The sequence below is a fragment of the Manihot esculenta genome, chromosome 15, assembly GCF_001659605.2.
Source record: "Manihot esculenta cultivar AM560-2 chromosome 15, M.esculenta_v8, whole genome shotgun sequence".
NCBI lineage: Eukaryota > Viridiplantae > Streptophyta > Magnoliopsida > Malpighiales > Euphorbiaceae > Manihot > Manihot esculenta.
In genome coordinates, this window is record NC_035175.2 from 32,096,318 (window position 1) to 32,117,583 (window position 21,266).

General features: G+C 43.1%; 1 protein-coding gene across 1 annotated transcript; it reads right to left on the minus strand.

Moving 5' to 3' along the window:
* Window positions 1–202: 202 nt before the first annotated feature.
* On the minus strand, window positions 203–3,833 carry LOC110608062. The gene is made up of 8 exons (XM_021747275.2): window positions 3,556–3,833; window positions 3,161–3,445; window positions 2,906–2,965; window positions 2,604–2,813; window positions 2,052–2,170; window positions 1,818–1,921; window positions 940–1,064; window positions 203–840 (listed from the first exon to the last, which is right to left on the minus strand). The coding sequence occupies exons 1-8, from the start codon at window positions 3,757–3,759 to the stop codon at window positions 712–714; spliced, it is 1,236 nt and encodes a 411-aa protein (XP_021602967.1). The 5' UTR covers window positions 3,760–3,833; the 3' UTR covers window positions 203–711.
* Window positions 3,834–21,266: the final 17,433 nt, after the last annotated feature.

Genomic DNA, 21,266 nt, shown 5'->3' on the forward strand with positions numbered 1-21,266 from the left:
CTCCAAATTGTTACTATTCTGAGTACATGCTCCTTCATGTATATTCCTTGGTCTGCAAACAGGTCGGCACATGTTGTGGCTCCCTTCTATGGACCAGGAATTGGTGTGGAATTGTGGATAGAGGATGTTCCTCCTCATTCAGATGTTGAACTTGAAGTTTCTGCTGCTTAATGCAATAGTTTCGTTTATTCTCAAGAGGAAAAAAGAAAAAAGAAGAAAAAATACTGAGTTTTCTAATCTGAGTAGTTGATTAAAGACTCGGTTACAACCACAAAAGAGATTATGTGATTTTGCCATATAATGCAAATCAATGCAGAGAAGCAAGTGATGCTGCATTTTACATTATTGGTTTTTCTTTTTGTATCTGATTTCAATGCCTTGTTATACATATACATCAATTTGCATGCAAAAAAAAGAAGGTTAGGTGTTACCACATGGTGACTAGACCTATGCAATATTACTATCCAGCGGAGAGTGGCTTCCTACTGTTTTGTCAACCCACTTCCCAGAGAACCAAGCTTCAAACGTCGAACCATGAAATGTTAGCATTGGAGGTTCTGTATGTGCGGCTATTATAACAAGAATTAAAACCTTTTCCATGACTCCATTGCTTGTGAAAATATAGAATCAAGTTGAAGCACTGCACTTGCATGCCTGCAAGAGACTGAAGATTCCAATCTACCATGGTTTGGAATCATTTCAAATTAAATTTCAAACACGCGAAGGCTTGCTCCACCCATTCTCCATAGATATAAGGTCAAGACGCACCTTCAATTTCTCCACAGCATCTTCCTCCAGAATGTTATATTTGCAGGATGGTTGCTTTTGCAAGGATAAACTCTACAAAAATCCAATAACAATTATTTTCCCTGTGAGTTCATTAAATTTATTATACACAGATCTAAAAGTTCTACACTATCTAGCCACATGGAACATTACCTTTGTTTTCTGATACATCTCGAGACATTTCTGTGCTTCCTCATAAAATCCACAATGGTATAGAAGAATGCTGTAATCTCGCAACTCCTTCGGGTCAGACTCCAGGAGTACCAGACGTTCACATGCTGCAATGATGGGAACAAATTGCTGTTAATAGCATAGAACAATGAAGAAGACTCCTCTATTTAATTACAGTGCTAGCAGGCTGTGGTCAAATTAAAATCCAATTGGTAGTTAAGAGAGTTAAGAGGTGTGTTTTTTTTATGAAAAGCATACATGTTTATCAAAACCACATGAAGCACCAAAATGCAAATGAGTAATATACTCGATACCCATCATTATCTCACAAACTATGCTGATGGCATGGATGCATGTCATGCCTAGCTTTCAATCCTATTGCTTATGCTCCCAGAATTAGCAATATATTATCAGCATTTTGAATGTATTGAGTATGACTAGTTTGAAAAGGTTATCAGACCAATAATCCTAATGTGCATGAGGTTTCTAATCTCCAGACAAATACACCTCAAGTATTTGACTCAGAGGTCAGTGAAGAAAGGAGAGATAGCTTATTGGCAGGGTACAATGCACACCATAATTATAATTCACTCTACCAATCAAATAATGAATAGAGAAGTAAGGAGAGAGGCAATACAAACACCTGCAAATATTCTTTCATTGAGTTAACCATTGACATATTTCTTTTTGGTAAAACCACACCCAGCTTATGTAGTCACACAGTCCCAAATTTTTCAATCACCATGTGTCCAGCATAAGATAAAACAAAATGTGGTTTTGCAAACTGACATAAGTATCATTGGTTTTATGCTGTCCAATGCCTCACGCAGCGATGAACAGTAATAAGGAAGAATATTTACCAGCTAATGCACACAGCATATCCCCAAAACTTTTACTGGTCTGAACACCATGGTGTAACCTATGTTGAGCAGCTTCTGCAGCGGGAAGCTGAAAACCACTGTAACTGGAAGAATAGTTGGATTAAGTATCTGTAAACAGTCACACACCAAGCCAAATGCCTACAACTTCAAGGAGCTTATAAAGAAACCTTTATACACATGAATAATGGAACAAATTGCAGATATTGCAAGTACCTCTCTTCAAAATGTTTTGATCTATCAGTACAGTTTGCAGCGTGTGCTGCTCTTAAGAATAAGCTTTTGGTGTTGTCATATTGAAATGGCCAGAAAGCCTCCTTCAAACTTCTCAAAGTCTGCATATAAAGTCAACTATGATTAAGGGAAAAAAATGGCCAAAATCACAACAGGGTTATGCACATAAAACAAAATGAAAATAATAGAGAGTAACTATAGCTCAAAGTTGAATCTTCTCTGCAAATAACAAACCACTCAAACAAATTGTTTGGCGCCACATTTAAGCAAAGGGTGAGAATTTTGGATTTCTTAGCCAGCTATAACATTAGTACAGGTTCAGGTGTTTGGTATGACTTTAATTAACCCTTTAAGATAAACACTTAAAAATTTGATCACTAACATGGTACTTTTGGACTTATTTAATCACATGAATGCCAGCACATAAGGCATTATGATATAATGAGCACACTCAACAGCAGAAGGCAAATCAAATAAATTGATGATTCTCATTAAATCCCCAAAGCAAGTTATGTGATTGAGATATGAAAGTACCTCCTCTAACAGAGTTTCTGTCGTCATTATGCATGCCTGATCAGACTCCTTGCTCTTCTGCTTATCGTAGCCTCTAGGGAGATCATGAAGATCATGAGGAAAGAATATCTCACAGTCAAAATCCACTAGACCCCATAAGCGAAGCATTTTCAGTATTTCCGAGTAAATAAGTGAAAGCATAATAGATGAACCGGATCTATATGTCAAAACCTGCTCAATACATCAAGATAAAATTAAGTAAAAAAGAGAAATACTCCAAAGATAACATTGTGAATTTCCATAGTAAGAGATAAATCACATACTAAGGGGAGATAGAGAGCCCATGCCTCCGATTGGTCCATACAATTGGTTCTACGGAAACCCTGATTACAAAGAGTATCTCATGAAAACGGCACTTCCGTGCTCTAAAAATTAGACAGTAGCATATGAATTGACACAAAGTGATGTAAAAAACTGGTAATATGCACTCCAAGTTTAAGTTAATTCAAATGAAAATAAACTAAACAAAACATATTTACATGTATTCATAAAGGAAAAGATATTTCTCACAAGCGTACCTTGTTGACATACAAATATGAGTCTAAACTATGAAGAAAACTTTCAGGGGAAGAACTGAATGATGATCGATAGATTGAGCAGTAGCCCATGGAAAGATCATCCAACCTTTGAATGAAATCATCCACAGGAAGTGGAACCAAAGAGCGAGATACAAGAGCATGATCCTCAGCTGCAATATAAAGCGCTGTTTTCCCGAGATCCACACAATTATTGATACTAATGCTAGTTTCCCTCTCTATACCCGATAAGTTCTGAATCTGTGTCAAGAATCCCATCCTGGACTCCTGCATTCACCACCACCGCCACGACCATCATCAGCATCATGAATAAACCATCCAATACCTCAAATTAAACAAAAATCATAAAGTCGAATAGAGGAAGAAAAAGTAAATACTCTAGCGAGAGTGGTGTCGACGCCGCAGGAATCCAAGGCATCATGTAAAACAAAGTTGAGATGAGTCATCGGTTTCGATGCTCCGTGGCAGAACAGACGGCGGCGAGGAGAAGAAGAGCAAAGGAAAACGGGGGATTTGGAAGGAGAAGGGTATCGGAGTAGAGAGGCTGTATGAATTGGAGACTGAGGAGAAGAAGCCATCATTTTGTGTGCGTTGGAAGTGAGAGGAGAAGACAGAAACGGAAGAAGGAAGGAGGGAAGGATTTTATGCGAGGAAAAAAAAGAGCATCGTTAAGTATTGACGATATTTTCTTGTAAGCAGCCGCCAAATTAAAGTTTAATTTTTTTTTTTTTTATGAATCATCCAATATTCGAAGCCACCCGAGCGTCTCTCAAATCTTTAAGGAAAGGTAGATTCAGCCATCCCACTTCTTTTTTTTTATTGAATTTCTTTAATTTTTTTTATAACGATTTATAAATTTTTTATACTATTCACTTTGTTTTAAGTTTTCCTATTACTATTCTAACTACTTTTTTTAATCGCGAATAAAAAATTAGAAATTTAATCCTCGCTAATAATGTGAATTACATATACATTTATATATCATATGATAAATGGCCCAGACCAACAGTACATTATAAATGGCCCAGACCAACAGTACGCAACAGGCTTCAAGCAAACATAATATAGACCCATAACATATCACTTAGAGGGACTGGAACCAACTAAAATCTAATTTCATGGACTGGATAGAGTTCAAAGGAGCCCGAAAGCAGTCAGGCCTGCCCAATCACCAACATTCGTATGTGAATAAAATCCAAAATAATAGGATCATGATCCAAAAGAGTCAAAGGAAATTAACTAGTCCATCTTACGAGAATCAGAACCTTACATCCACAAATAGGCTATCTGCGTGAAAGTGACAGTCAAGTCAAAGTGTAGGACAGTGGAGACACACTTGAAAAACACAAAAGTAAATAAAAATAAAAGGGAATGAATAATCAAACTAAAACCAAGCTTACCAAAAAACACCTAAACTTAAACTCATTTTTGGATCTCAGAGTATCAATTGGTATCGTTTATGAGAAACGAAGGGATCTTAACGTCACTGGAGTTCTCACTTAACCTTTGAACCACTAAAATCCACATGGCCAACCTTGGAGAAAACCTCACAATGGTCACTCAAAATAACCTAGCCAATCCTGTGGCCCACCCCTAGCATAAACAACCCAAGTTCAACCTAAGACAATCCAGTATTTTCATTCTCTAGTCCACCAACCCCATCGCCTACAACATCGAATCATTCGCCGAACTCGACAATAGCAACATCTCACACCTTATTATCCGACCAAGAGCTTCAAAGCATCGCTTTGCAACTTCAGAACATTGCCAACAGGTTAGGCAAAATTCTATAGCAAAAAGGCCTCAATACCTCAAGTCAGCAGGGCTTGATGATAGTGAACCTTAACCTGCCATCAAGTGGCAGAAACCACAGTAAAGTAGCCAAAAGGGCTGGAAGGGAGGATGAAGGAGCAAGGAGAGAAAAAGAGCTAGAGGCATGAACTCGGAGCAAAATGGTGCGAGACCTTATAGACAACAATGTTGAGGATGTTAGGAAATTCAAATATTTATTACAACCCAAACACGCAGCGGAAAAATAAAAATCTCTTATTTTCTTCTCGAGATCCGTGTGCTTCGTTTAGTTCGAAAGGAAGGATAAACTACTAACCTATTAGACTTCGACGAAAAGATACAATCTCAGACTCTAAGTGTTGCTTTTCAACGAACACCCGCTATGGTATCCACACGAACGTCTCTTATCCTTCTGGAGTGCTAGCTCACACTGATGGATAAGCTATGTGCTTTTTGATCTGCAGCTCAAAACGTTTTTCCCCAAAAAAAAAATCGTCTCTACACTACTCGCAACAGGAGTTATATATACGTTTTAAGTGTTTCAGTTTTCCCACAACTCTTTTCATGAAAGAGTTGTGTACATGACCAACTATCACAATCTCACAGATACTCAAATATCTTATGTGATAGAGTTGTGTTCATAACCAACTATCACAATCTCACAGATACTCAAATATCTTTATGTGATAGAGTCCTTTATCTGTAACAGTTATAGATAGACTGCAGATCCTTTTAAATATTATTATCTCATAATAATAATTAATATTAATAATAATAATATCTTTATTATTATTAATTATACTAATAGGCTTTTAGCCCATTAATATAACACATCAACAACGTTCTTTTGTGTATGACCCAATAGGCTCATATTAATTGGCAATAGGCCCAGTCCCACAAGACCCATAAATCATAAGTTGCCTCTAGAGAGACATTATGACTACCCAACTAATATGAGGATCGATAGTCCGATAAAGCCTAATAAATAGAACATGTATTAATTCCTTTGTCACACGATATCTAGTTTGAACATAAGTCATGGTCAATGTCAAACTTATAATGTTCAAACTTATGATTTTTCGATCTCTAAGTAGACTGATAAATTCAAATGATATTGATCACACTATCAATTCATTTGAGCACGGCCATGCATTTCTCAGTCTCACTTATCGATGGGTCCAGAAGATATCTCTCTCAAAGAGAGGGACAAATTCTATCTTGATTGTTCAATATCCTCTACATAATTTCCATTCTGCTCAATCATAATCTTTATGATTGTCTGATTAAAGATAATGTTTGGTTATGTCAAAACATAACAGTCCTTATGTTGGAAACTATGACAATCTCAAGTTAAAGTACGAAGACATAACTATTTTAAGATTCACTTATGACAATAACCCATGTAGTGATCTCAGTGCGGGTCCATCCAATACTTTGTTCTCTAACAAGTATCTATGATTATTGAATTATATCAACATATACATAATCATCTCATGATTATCAATCAATAACCATACTAGTTATATTTTATTATTATCAACATAATAATAAGTAACCAGGGATGTTAATCATTATTATGTAACATGCAAACAAATAATAATGATAATAAAACCCTCTTTTATTAATAACCAAAACGACATACAAAAAGGTCCAAGATAATGGCCTAGGGCAAATACACTAACAATCTCCCACTTGCACTAGGCCTAATCATACAAATATCTAATACCCATAGACCTAGTGTGCTGATCATGCTTGACCTGTGAGAGAGGCTTGGTCAGTGGATCTGCAATGTTGTCATTTGTGTCTACTTTGCATATTTTGATATCTCCTATATCAATGATCTCTCAAATAAGGTGGTATCACCTGAGTATATGCTTAGATCTCTGATGATATCTAGGCTCCTTTGCCTGTGCTATGGTACCATTATTATCACAATAAAGGTCCATAGGATTTGCAATGCTAGGAACCAATCCCAACTCTGTGATGAATTTCTTCAACCAGACTGCCTCTTTAGCTGCATCTGATGCTGCTGTATGCTCAGTTTCTGTTGTAGAATCTACTACAGTGCTCTGCTTGGAACTTTTTTAACTAACAGCTCCACTATTTAAAGTGAATACAAATTCTGACTGCGATCTGAAGTCATCTATGTCGGTTTGGAAACTAGCATCTGTGTAACCTTTTGCAACTAGCTCGTCTTCCAAACCTCCATAAACTAGGAATGCATCCTTAGTCCTACTAAGGTACTTTAGGATATTCTTAACAGCTGTCCAGTGACTTTCACCGGGATCTGCCTGATATCTGCTTGTTGTGCTCAAGGCATATGAGACGTCTGGTCTAGTACATAACATGGCATACATGATAGATCCAATAGCAGAAGCATAAGGAATCTTATTCATCCGTTCTCGCTGATTAGATGTCATAGGACATTGATTCTTGCTAAGATGAATACCATGAGACATGGGCAAGAATCCTCTTTTGGAATCTTGCATGCTGAACCTTTTCAGCACCTTGTCAATATAAGTACTTTGACTCAGACCGATTATCCTCTTGGATCTATCCCTATAGATCTTAACACCAAGGATATATGCAGCCTCACCTAAGTCCTTCATTGAAAAAGAATTCCCTAACCAAGTCTTAACCTTTTGCAAGGTAGGGATATCATTTCCAATGAGTAATATGTCATCCACATATAGAACTAGAAACACAACTGCACTCCCACTAACCATCTTGTAAACATAAGATTCATCTTCATTCTTGATGAATCCAAAGTCCCTTATTGTCTCATCAAAACGAAGATTCCAGCTCTGAGAAGCTTGCTTCAATCCATAAATGGATCTTTGAAGCTTGCAAATCTTTCCAGAATTCTCAGGGATTACAAAACCCTCAGGCTGTGTCATGTAAACATCCTCGAGCAAGTTTCCATTAAGGAAAGCTGTTTTGACATCCATTTGCCATATCTCGTAATCATAGTACGCAGCAATGGCAATGAGAATTCTAACCGACTTAAGCATTGCAACTGGCAAAAAGGTCTCATCATAGTCTATGCCATGAGTTTGTTTGAAACCTTTCGTGACAAGCCTTGCTTTGTAGGTATGCACATTTCCATCCATGTCAGTTTTCTTCTTGAAAACCCATTTGCAACCAATGGTCTTAACACCCTCAGGGGGATCAATTAATGACCAAACTCGATTGTCATACATGGATTGCATTTCAGATTTCATGGCAGAAAGCCATTTCTCAGAGTCTGGACCTGACACAGCCTCTTGATAGGTAGTAGGCTCATCTTGATCAATGAGCAAAAGTTCACGTCTGTCAGTCATGAGAAATCCATATCTCTCAGGCTGATGACGTATCCTATCAGATCTGCATGGGACTTGTGTCACCCTTTTAGTTTCCACAACTATTTGTGGTTCTGGAAGTGGTTCTATCGACGGTTCAATGCTCTCTTGTGGTGCTTGAGTTTCCTCAAGTCGCACTGTACTCCCATTGAATCTCTGAGAGATAAATTCCTTTTCTAAAAAGGTAACATTTTGAGCAACAAACACTTTTTTCTCTAAGGAAATATAGAAATTGTAATACCCGGCTAGACTCTGGTATCGGAATTCCTACCGTCCGGTGGAATCTCGAATGTCGGAAGCCTCTAGTAGGGTAGAAACATGTTTTCATAAAATGTTTTAAAGCATTTCATGGTTTTAAGTATGAAAATTAAATGAGTTTTTGCATGAAAAGTCTTTGGAGGAAAACACAGGTTCGGCCGCCGAAAATCAAGTTCGGCCGCCGAACATGCATGCGTTTTGGAGGCACGTTAGGCCCCCGAAAGCATGAGTGAGGGAAGTTCAGGTTCGGCCGCCGAAAGTCAAGTTCGGCCGCCGAACATGGCATGCGTGCGGAGGCACTTTCGGCCCCCGAACGTGGTCTGGCCAGCCACTATAAAAGGGGCACTTAACCGAAATGGGCGAGCTTTCTCCCATTTTCGGCCACAGCTAGCTTCCGACCGCCCTCTTCCAGATCTAGTGTTCTTCCTTCAAATCCCCACCATTTTTCTTGAGTTTTAAGCTTGCATTGAAGGTTTTGAACTTTTGAAACAAGTTTTGGAGCTTTGGGAACCCAGGAGCTCATTTTCGTGGATCTCCAAGTTTAGGTCATCTCCCTCTCGATCTTCAAGAGGTAAGAGCCGATCTTAAGCTCCTTATATGTTTTAAGTAAGTTTTAAGTTGTTTTATGGGTAGAGATGCATGTTTAGGCTTGTTGAGGAGTTTATGGGTTTTGATGTTTTGATGAACAATGTATGTTGTTTGTGTGTGTTTGAAGTGTTGTAGTTGGGGTATTTGATAGTTTGAGACCCCTAGGTGTGATGTTTGGTGTTTATGCATGTTGTAGAATAGGGTTATGCATGATTGGTTGTGTAGGGGGTTGAAATGGGCATGAAGAACCAAGTTTCTGCCCTTTGGCAGAAACCAGGTTCGGCAGCCGAAGGCACTTTCGGCCGCCGAACCAGCTTGGGAGGCAGCTTTAGGCTGCCGAAGCCTGCCCCCGAAAGTGGGAGTTTCGGCTCTGTCCGAGACTTTCGGCCGCCGAAGGTGCCGCCGAACATGCATGAGTTTCGTCTCTGTCTGGGAGTTTCGGCCGCCGAAGGTGCCGCCGAACCTGCCTGACTTTCGGCTCTGGAGGGACTTCCGGCCGCCGAAGGTGCCGCCGAAAGTGCCCTTCCCAGCCTTTTCTTGCACGTTTTCTAGGGATGTTTTGAGGTGTTTTTAGGAGGTTTTTGGGGGTATGTTTAGAATTATGTTCTTGTTGTTTGGTGCCTCATTTGAGTCCACCTGTGTAGGTTCGGACCCGAGGAACCGAGACCCCCGGTTGTGAGATAGTCGTTCAGAGTCCGTTGTTAAAGCTTCAGTCACCAGGTGAGTGGGATAACTCCCTAAGTTTCTAAGTAAAGTAATTGAATAAATGAACAAATGAATGAATCTGAAAGCATACCCATGCATCATTAATGCCATGAAATATTCCAGGATGTTTGCATTAGAAATTCACGAAAATGTTGCATTGCATAATTTGATGTTGATGTGGATGGTTGTTGGGTGATCCATAGTCCTCTGATGTTATGTTATGATGATATGTTATGGAAGACCAGCGAGGCCCATTCTACGCCCCTGGCACTATGTAAGAGAAAGACCAGCGAGGCCCATTCTACGCCCCTGGCACTGTAACGACCCGAAAATCGGACCGCTACCGGCGCTAGGATCCGGGTCGACTTAAGGCCGCCGGGACCCGTAGCAAGCCTAACATGCATCCTGTGAACCTGCTTAATCCCATACATGATCAACAACATACATAAAAATTAAAACTTTTTATTCCATGAACATCAACCAAACTCAACCTGTGCATAACATTAACATAACATTGATCCCTCTGTGGGATCTCAACAATGCCCCCAAGGGGTGACATAACATATGCTGAGTTGGTTACATAAACATCATAAAAATCTCTAAGATCATGTATTGAAAGGGATACAACAATCTATGGTCAAGCACACACTAACGTCCATAAAACTCATTACATAACTATACTGTACTTTTACATTGTAATTTGATCATGTCCATTGCTAGCTATTACATAAACATGACTTCTTTACACTATCCGGACTCCTGCTATATCCTGTACCTGCAATCCTGGGGGTAAAGGGAGAGGGGTGAGCTAAAAGCCCAGTGAGCTGAACTATAAAACATATTAACACTATGCTTTAATGAAATGCATCATAACACAGACAATTCACATAAGGGTTGGGTGAACTTGTCACCAATTAGTCCAAGTTAACTCTGTGCCAGGCCTGTAGAATGGGGTCCTGGTCTTTCCTGTCAGAACATACTTTACTTACCATTTCCCCAGGGCCTCCTCTGAGCTCCTGGTCTTCGAGTCCCGTGACCGTGCTAGACCATAGGATGGGATCCTGGTCTTTCCTTACTCTGTGCCAGGCCTGTAGAATGGGGCCTGGTCTTTCTTACTCTGTGCCAGGCCTGTAGCATGGGGCCTGGTCTTCCTGTCATGGACTAATTGGGTCATCCGACATTCACCCACATCAACAACAATCGATGCAATGCGGCATATTCGTGAAAACTAATGCAATCATCCTATTGCATAATCATGATGCATGATACATGATAAAACATTTAATTTAAAAGATTGAGTTTAGTTCCACTCACCTCTGGCTGACTCTGACAACACCGAAGCAGCTGAACTCACTGCTGGGGTCCTCGGTTCCTCGGGTCCGAACCTACACAGGTGGACTCAAATGAGGGACCAAACATACGTAAATACAACTCTAATATACTCCCCAAACCCCCCCTAAAACATCCTGAAAACATCACATAAAAACATGCAAGAAATGGCTGAACAGGGCACTTTCGACGGCAGGTTCGGCGGCCGAAAGTCCCTCCAGAGCCGAAAGTCAGGCAGGTTCGGCGGCACCTTCGGCGGCCGAAACTCCCAGACAGAGACGAAAGTCTTCTTTCGGGGGCAAGTTTCGGCAGCCGAATGCTGCCTCCACAAGGGGGTTCGGCGGCCGAAACTCCCTTCGGCGGCCGAACCTGGTTTCTGCCAGAAGGGCAGAAACTTGGTTCACATGAACCCCTTGCCTCCCAAAACCTCAAATCATGCATAAATCTCAACCAAAACATGCATACAAGTTCCTAGGGGTCTCAAACAGTCATATACCCCAACTACAACACTTCAAATACACAAAATCCACACACATTGTTCAAAACATCAACATTAATCCATAACTCAACATATAACCTAACATGCATTTCTACCCATAGATCTTGCATAAAACTTATTTAAAACACATAAGGAGCTTAAGATCGGCTCTTACCTCTTGAAGATCGAGAGGGAGACGACCTAAACTTGGAGATCCACGAAAATGAGCTCCTGAGTTCCCAAAGCTCCAAAACTTGGTTTAAATGCTCAAACTTGCAAAATGTGAGTTTAAAACTCAAGAAAAATGAAAGAGATTTGGAGGAAGAACACAAGAGTTGCAAAGGGAAGGTCGGAAGCTTGCTGTGGCCGAAAATGGGAGAAAACTCACCCATTTCGGCTAAGTGCCCCTTTTATAGGTGGCTGGCCAGGCCACGTTCGGGGGCCGAATGCGCTCCCGCATCCATGCAATGTTCGGCGGCCGAACTTGACTTTCGGCGGCCGAAACTGGACTTCCCTAACTCATGCTTTCGGGGGCCTAACGTGCCTCCAAAGCGCATGCATGTTCGGCGACCGAACTTGACTTTCGGCGGCCGAACCTGAGTTTTCCTCCAAGGACTTTTCATGCAAAAACTCATTTAATTTCATACTTAAAACTATTAAAAACATGAAAACATTTTACAAAAACATGATTTTACCCTTCTAGAGGTCTCCGACATCCGAGATCCCACCGGACGGTAGGAATTCCGATACCAGAGTCTAGCCGGGTATTACATTCTCCCCCCCTTAAGAACATTCTTCCCCGAATGTTCCTCAACTAGTACATGCATAGCAATCAACATAACATACACATGAACCACATAGAGACTAACTTTAAAAGAGATGAGGATATTGCCGGAGCATAGACTCCCGTGTCTCCCAAGTACACTCCTCAATATTGTGGTGGTTCCAAAGGACGTTAACCATCGGGATTTCCTTGTTCCTTAGCTTTCTGATCTGGGTGTCTAAGATCCGTACTGGCTGCTCAACATAGGTGAGATCCTCTTGGATCTCCACATCAGGTTCACTAAGAACCTTGCCCGGATCTGACACGAATTTTCTCAACATAGAAACATGGAAAACCGGATGGATTCTCTCCATTGAAGCAGGTAAATCCAGCTTGTACGATACATTCCCAATCCTTTGCAGGACTTCGAAGGGTCCGATGTATCGCGGAGCCAGCTTACCCTTCTTCCCGAACCGAACCACTCCTTTCATTGGAGACACCTTAAGCAATACCAGGTCCCCCTCCTGAAACTCTACTAGTCTTCTGCGGATGTCTGCATAACTCTTCTGTCTGCTTGCAGCAGTCTTGATTCTTTCTCTGATCATGGGCACCACCCTGCTAGTGATCTCTACTAGCTCGGGTCCTGCTAAGGACCTCTCTCCTACCTCTTCCCAGCAAACAGGTGATCTGCACTTCCTTCCATATAAAGCTTCATATGGAGCCATCCCGATGCTAGCATGATGACTGTTATTGTAGGCAAACTCCACCAAAGGTAGATGTTGCCTCCAAGAACCGCCAAAGTCCAGCACACACATTCTCAGCATATCTTCTATGGTCTGGATGGTCCTCTCTGACTGTCCGTCTGTCTGTGGGTGGAAGGCAGTGCCGAAATCCAACCTAGTACCCATAGCATTCTGCAGACTCCGCCAAAATCTGGAGGTGAACTGGGGCCCTCTATCTGACACTATAGAAACAGGAACCCCATGCAGTCTGACTATCTCATCAACGTACACCTGCGCCAACTTGTCCACAGAATAGCCACTCCTGACAGGGATGAAGTGAGCAGATTTGGTGAGTCTGTCCAAAATCACCCATATGGAGTCCAATCTGTTGGACCTCGCCGGTAACCCCACTACGAAGTCCATAGCTATATTCTCCCATTTCCACTCTGGAATAGGTAGCGGGTTAAGCATTCCAGCCGGCTTCTGATGTTCCAGCTTCACCCTCTGACAAACTTCGCAGGCTGACACAAACTGTGCCACTTCTCTCTTCATAGCTGGCCACCAATAAACTTTCTTCAGATCCTGATACATTTTGGTGGCTCCGGGGTGAATGTTGTATCTTGCATTATGAGCCTCTCTCATAATGTCTCCTTTTAGCCCTATGTCATCTGGTACACATAAACGACTCCCATAGCGGAGGATCCCCTTGTTATCGAATCTGAACTCGCTGTCTTTGCCTGACTGAACAGTCCTGGAAATCTTCACTAACTCTGGGTCCTCATGCTGTTTCTGAGCCACCTGCTCCAGAAACACGGGTGTCACTTTCATCTGAGCAACCAAGGCACCTGTACCAGACAACTCCAACTGTAGACCTTCCTCAATGAGCTTGTAAAACTCCTTCACCACTGGTCTCCTCTCTGCCGTGATGTGGGATAGACTGCCTAATGACTTCCGGCTTAGGGCGTCTGCCACGACATTCGCCTTACCCGGATGATACTGAATCTTGCAATCATAGTCACTCAGCAGCTCTACCCATCTCCTCTGTCTTAAGTTCAAATCTCTTTGACTCAGGATGTACTGCAGGCTCTTATGATCTGTAAAGATTTCACATTTTACCCCATAGAGGTAATGCCTCCACATCTTGAGTGCAAAGATTACTACTGCCATCTCAAGGTCATGTGTGGGGTAATTCAACTCATGCTTCTTTAGCTGCCTCGAAGCATAAGCAATCACCCTCTCATTTTGCATCAGTACACAACCCAGTCCCACACGGGACGCATCACAAAAGACTGTAAAGTCCTCATCACTAGATGGCAGAGCTAAAACTGGTGCTGAAGTCAACCTCTTCTTAAGCTCTTCAAAACTCTCCTCGCACTGGTCGGTCCACAGAAACTTCTGATTCTTCCTGGTTAGTCTGGTCAGAGGAGTTGCTATCTTTGAGAAGTCCTGAACGAACCTCCTGTAGTAACCTGCCAAACCCAAGAAACTCCTGATCTCTGTCACTGAAGTGGGTCTAGGCCAGTTAGCCACAGTTTTTGTCTTCTTGGGGTCCACCTCTATCCCATTCTCTGACACTACATGCCCCAAGAACGAAATGCTCCTCAGCCAGAACTCACACTTGGAGAACTTGGCATACAAGCCATGTTCCCTCAAGGTCTGTAGAACCAACCTCAGATGATGGGCATGCTCCTCTGCATTCCTGGAATACACTAGGATATCATCTATGAAGACAATAACGAAGTGATCCAGGTATTGGCTAAACACTCTGTTCATGAGATCCATGAATGCTGCAGGGGCGTTGGTTAACCCGAACGGCATCACAAGGAACTCAAAATGCCCATATCTGGTCCTGAAAGCCGTCTTTGGCACATCCTCATCTCTGATCCTCAGCTGGTGGTACCCAGATCTCAGATCTATTTTGGAGAAACAACCCGCTCCTGCTAGCTGGTCGAATAGATCGTCGATCCTTGGCAAAGGGTACTTGTTCTTGGTAGTGACTTTGTTCAACTGTCTGTAGTCGATACAAAGTCTAAGGGATCCATCCTTCTTTCTCACGAACAAAACTGGAGCACCCCAGGGTGAGGTACTCGGTCGGATGAAGCCCTTGTCTACCAGCTCCTGCAACTGCTCCTTCAACTCTTTCAATTCTGCTGGTGCCATCCTGTAGGGAGGGATAGAGATCGGTCGGGTTCCAGGCATCAGTTCTATCTCGAACTCTATCTCCCTAGCGGGTGGTAACCCTGGCAGCTCGTCTGGGAACACATCTAAGAACTCTCTAACCACTGGCACCGAGGCGGGCTCTCTAACCTGACTATTTAGCTCTCTCACATGAGCCAAATACCCCTGACATCCCCTCCTAAGCAACCTACGAGCCTGAAGAGCTGAGATCATACCTCTAGGTGTACCCCTTCTGTGAACCTGACTACCTTGTCCCTGCAGTCCAAGGTAACACCATGGGTAGATAACCAGTCCATCCCTAGAATGACGTCAAAGTCTGTCAAATCTAGAACCACAAGGTCGGCGGACATGCATCTCCCCTCAACAAAAACTGGACTACACTGGCAGACTGACTCTGCCACAGATGGATCACACTTGGGTCCACTGACCCAGAGAGGACACTCTAACCCAGAAGTCATCAGACCTAACCTCCCCACGGTTCTCGGAGCAATAAAAGAATGAGATGCACCAGGGTCCATCAAGGCATACACATCTGAACAACCAATGACGAGATTACCTGCCACCACGGTGTTGGATGCGTCTGCCTCCTGCTGTGTCATTGTGAAGATCCGTGCTGGGGCTGATGGACCTTCACCTCTGAAACCCGCTGAAGAAGAGGCTGCTCCTCTCCCTCTGCCTCTGCCACTGGCCTGAGTCATGGCTGGAGCTGCTGGTTGCGCTACACTGCCTGAAGCTGTCTGCTGGGACTGAGCCATCGGGGCCGCTCTTGGACAGTCTCGAGCTATATGCCCCTCCTGACCACATCTGAAGCAGGCGTTCGTCCCAAACCGACATACTCCTTTGTGTGGTCTACCACACCTCGCACAAACTACATTATCCGCACCAGAGCTTGAGCCACTCCCAAATCCCAGACTGGACTTGACCTTGTTCCAGAACTTATTCTTCTTACCCTTAGGCTTACCCCATCTCTTACTGCCTGAAGCTGCTGCACTCAAGGTAGAGGGATCTAACCTTCCCCCACCCGGAGTTTTAGAACCGGAAGACTGTGCCACTGACTGCTTAACTGTCCCCTGAACGATGGCACTGGCCTCCATTTTCCTGGCCATATCTACTATGGCATGGAAGCTCTCCCTGTCCACTGACTGAATCAAGGAGGAATACCTAGAATGGAGTTTCATAACATACCTCCTTGACCTCTTCGAATCTGTATCCAGACTCTGCCCAGAAAAAGGCAACAGCTCCAAAAATCTGTCGGTGAACTCCTCCACACCCATTTCATCCGTCTGCCTCAACTGTTCAAACTCTATCATCTTCAGCTCCCTTGAACTATCGGGAAAAGCCCATCCTGCAAACTCGTTTGCAAACTCTTCCCAGGTCATGCTGTCCACTCTCGGGTTCACATAATTCTTGAACCACTCTCGTGCCTTCTTGCACTTAAGCGTGAACCCGGCCATCTGAATGGCTCTACTGTCATCAGCCCCAATCTCATTGGTGATTACTTTAACCCTTTCAAGGTACACAAATGGGTCATCCCCTTTTTCGTACTGAGGAGCACCCAATTTCATGTAATCGGTCATCTTAACCTTGCTCCCACTGGCTGAGCTAGGTCTAGGTGGCTGAACAACTGGGGCTACTGGTTCTGCAGGTGGTGGAGATGGTGCAACATTTTCTGAGGTAGGGTTTGCTGGACTTGGATAATAGGGTGGAGGTGGATACATCGGGTACTGAGAGTACGGTGGGTAGTATGGTGGGTATGGCATCTGTGTGGGATAAGGAGTGAAGCTAGGGTAATCCGATGTGCCTCCCATCGAATACCCGGGGTTTTGTGAGAAGGGTGGGTAGTGGGGTGGCTGAACAAATCCCGAGGCCTGAGTGCCTCCTTGGGACTCTCCCATTCCTTCTTCTGACATACTGACTCCCAAACTGCCATCCCTCCTCTATTCTACGTCCATCTCATCCCCCATGCTCTCAGACATACCTCCCTGAACTATTCCTCTGACTGATCTGCTTCTACCCAGATCCAACGACCTTCTAGGGTCTCTTGCTGCTCTTTCTCGGTTAGACCTACTAGACATTGCCCTAGGCAATGCTGGAGGACGGGCGCTCATGCCCTCATCCTCAGGTGGTACTCCAGTCAATCTTGCTGATCGACGAGTTCCCCTCATCCTATTTTCTGAAAAACAGTACACATAGCACAAACATTAGCATCATATGGTTCATGTGGGCACACATGAACCCGCATCACACATCACATATCATAGCATATCATCATGGCATTTCATATCATCATACAAGACAGGACTCCACATCCTATCCTAGTGGACATGATCTTTCCTATTGTGCTTGACCTTCTATAACATCTATGAGCCCGACACTCTAGGTCCGACCATATGAACCTAGGGCTCTGATACCATTCTGTAACGACCCGAAAATCGGACCGCTACCGGCGCTAGGATCCGGGTCGACTTAAGGCCGCCGGGACCCGTAGCAAGCCTAACATGCATCCTGTGAACCTGCTTAATCCCATACATGATCAACAACATACATAAAAATTAAAACTTTTTATTCCATGAACATCAACCAAACTCAACCTGTGCATAACATTAACATAACATTGATCCCTCTGTGGGATCTCAACAATGCCCCCAAGGGGTGACATAACATATGCTGAGTTGGTTACATAAACATCATAAAAATCTCTAAGATCATGTATTGAAAGGGATACAACAATCTATGGTCAAGCACACACTAACGTCCATAAAACTCATTACATAACTATACTGTACTTTTACATTGTAATTTGATCATGTCCATTGCTAGCTATTACATAAACATGACTTCTTTACACTATCCGGACTCCTGCTATATCCTGTACCTGCAATCCTGGGGGTAAAGGGAGAGGGGTGAGCTAAAAGCCCAGTGAGCTGAACTATAAAACATATTAACACTATACTTTAATGAAATGCATCATAACACAGACAATTCACATAAGGGTTGGGTGAACTTGTCACCAATTAGTCCAAGTTAACTCTGTGCCAGGCCTGTAGAATGGGGTCCTGGTCTTTCCTGTCAGAACATACTTTACTTACCATTTCCCCAGGGCCTCCTCTGAGCTCCTGGTCTTCGAGTCCCGTGACCGTGCTAGACCATAGGATGGGATCCTGGTCTTTCCTTACTCTGTGCCAGGCCTGTAGAATGGGGCCTGGTCTTTCTTACTCTGTGCCAGGCCTGTAGCATGGGGCCTGGTCTTCCTGTCATGGACTAATTGGGTCATCCGACGTTCACCCACATCAACAACAATCGATGCAATGCGGCATATTCGTGAAAACTAATGCAATCATCCTATTGCATAATCATGATGCATGATACATGATAAAACATTTAATTTAAAAGATTGAGTTTAGTTCCACTCACCTCTGGCTGACTCTGACAACACCGAAGCAGCTGAACTCACTGCTGGGGTCCTCGGTTCCTCGGGTCCGAACCTACACAGGTGGACTCAAATGAGGGACCAAACATACGTAAATACAACTCTAATATACTCCCCAAAAACCCCCTAAAACATCCTGAAAACATCACATAAAAACATGCAAGAAATGGCTGAACAGGGCACTTTCGGCGGCAGGTTCGGCGGCCGAAAGTCCCTCCAGAGCCGAAAGTCAGGCAGGTTCGGCGGCACCTTCGGCGGCCGAAACTCCCAGACAGAGACGAAAGTCTTCTTTCGGGGGCAAGTTTCGGCAGCCGAATGCTGCCTCCACAAGGGGGTTCGGCGGCCGAAACTCCCTTCGGCGGCCGAACCTGGTTTCTGCCAGAAGGGCAGAAACTTGGTTCACATGAACCCCTTGCCTCCCAAAACCTCAAATCATGCATAAATCTCAACCAAAACATGCATACAAGTTCCTAGGGGTCTCAAACAGTCATATACCCCAACTACAACACTTCAAATACACAAAATCCACACACATTGTTCAAAACATCAACATTAATCCATAACTCAACATATAACCTAACATGCATTTCTACCCATAGATCTTGCATAAAACTTATTTAAAACACATAAGGAGCTTAAGATCGGCTCTTACCTCTTGAAGATCGAGAGGGAGACGACCTAAACTTGGAGATCCACGAAAATGAGCTCCTGAGTTCCCAAAGCTCCAAAACTTGGTTTAAATGCTCAAACTTGCAAAATGTGAGTTTAAAACTCAAGAAAAATGAAAGAGATTTGGAGGAAGAACACAAGAGTTGCAAAGGGAAGGTCGAAAGCTTGCTGTGGCCGAAAATGGGAGAAAACTCACCCATTTCGGCTAAGTGCCCCTTTTATAGGTGGCTGGCCAGGTCACGTTCGGGGGCCGAATGCGCTCCCGCATCCATGCAATGTTCGGCGGCCGAACTTGACTTTCGGCGGCCGAAACTGGACTTCCCTAACTCATGCTTTCGGGGGCCTAACGTGCCTCCAAAGCGCATGCATGTTCGGCGGCCGAACTTGACTTTCGGCGGCCGAACCTGAGTTTTCCTCCAAGGACTTTTCATGCAAAAAATCATTTAATTTCATACTTAAAACTATTAAAAACATGAAAACATTTTACAAAAACATGATTTTACCCTTCTAGAGGTCTCCGACATCCGAGATCCCACCGGACGGTAGGAATTTCGATACCGGAGTCTAGCCGGGTATTACAGGCACTTTGGAATGTTATGTTATGTTATGTTATGTAAGAGAAAGACCAGTGAGGCCCATTCTACGCCCCTGGCATTTGGAGATGTTGAGGACTAATGGTGACAATACCATCCTTTATGTGATTAGCTGTGATGTGTTGCATTTCATGAAAGCATGAATAAGAAAAAGAAAAGGTTAAATAAATATGATAAGAATAATAAAATAAATAATAATAAACATAAAAATGGTGAAACTAAATCACATGTTTTTATCTTTCTGCTCGCTGGGCTTTATAGCTCACCCCTCTCCCCGAACCCCAGTCTTGCAGGTGCAGTGTAGATAGAGAAGTCAGCAAGAGTAAGAGAAGTCTATGTAATAGTATAGTAGTGGATATGGTTTATTTGTAATGTAAAAGTATGTTATGTAATGTAATGAAAGTTTAGAATGTGCTTGACTGGAGTTTGTTTTAATCCCTTGTGTATATGATCCAAAAATGTTGTTATGATGTTTATGTTATCTAAGCCTATCATATGTTATGTTACCCATTGGAGTATTTGATGAGGACTCCAATGAGGGGTTTATGATATGTTATGTATGCACAGGTTAGGCTTGGAAAGAAAAGTTTTAATTTTTATGTATGTTGTTGATCATGTATGGGATTAAACAGGTTCACAGGATGTATGTTTGGCTTGCTACGGGTTCTGGCGGCCTTAAACCGACCTGAATCCTAGCGCCGGTAGCGGTCCGGTTTCCGGGTTGTTACAGAGTGGTATCAGAGCCCTAGGTTCATATGGTCGGACCTAGAGTGTCGGGCTCATAGATGTGATAGAAAGGTCAAGCACAATAGGAAATCATGTCCACTAGGATAGGATGTAGAGTCCTGTCTTGCATGAAAGTATGATATGCCATGTTATGTGATATGTATGTGATGAGGGTTCATGTGTTTCCACATGAACCATTCGATGCTAATGTTTATGTGATGTGTGCTGTTTTTCAGTAAACAGAATGCGAGGAACTCGTCGATCAGCTAGATTGACTAGAGTACCACCGGAGGATGAGGGCACGAGCGCCCGTCCTCCAGCATTGCCAAGGGCAATGTCAAGTAGGTCCAACAGGGACAGAGCAGTGAGGGACCCTAGAAGGTCTTTGGATCTGGGTAGAAGCAAATCAGTAAGGGGTACAGTTCAGGAAAGAATGTCAGTTGATGGAGAAGAAGAGATGGATGTGGAGCAGAGGAGGGATGGTAGCCTTGGTGTAAGCATGCCAGAAGAGGGCATGGGT

Bases quoted from the DNA above. Each gene is read 5' to 3' on its own strand.
- LOC110608062 (XM_021747275.2), bottom strand. From the start codon at position 3,759: ATGATGGCTTCTTCTCCTCAGTCTCCAATTCATACAGCCTCTCTACTC. The intron at 2,171-2,603 runs GTACTTTCATAT...CTTTATATGCAG, and splicing joins CAGAAACTCTGTTAGAGGAG to ACTTTGAGAAGTTTGAAGGA. The intron at 1,922-2,051 runs GTACTTGCAATA...CTATTCTTCCAG, and splicing joins TCAAAACATTTTGAAGAGAG to TTACAGTGGTTTTCAGCTTC.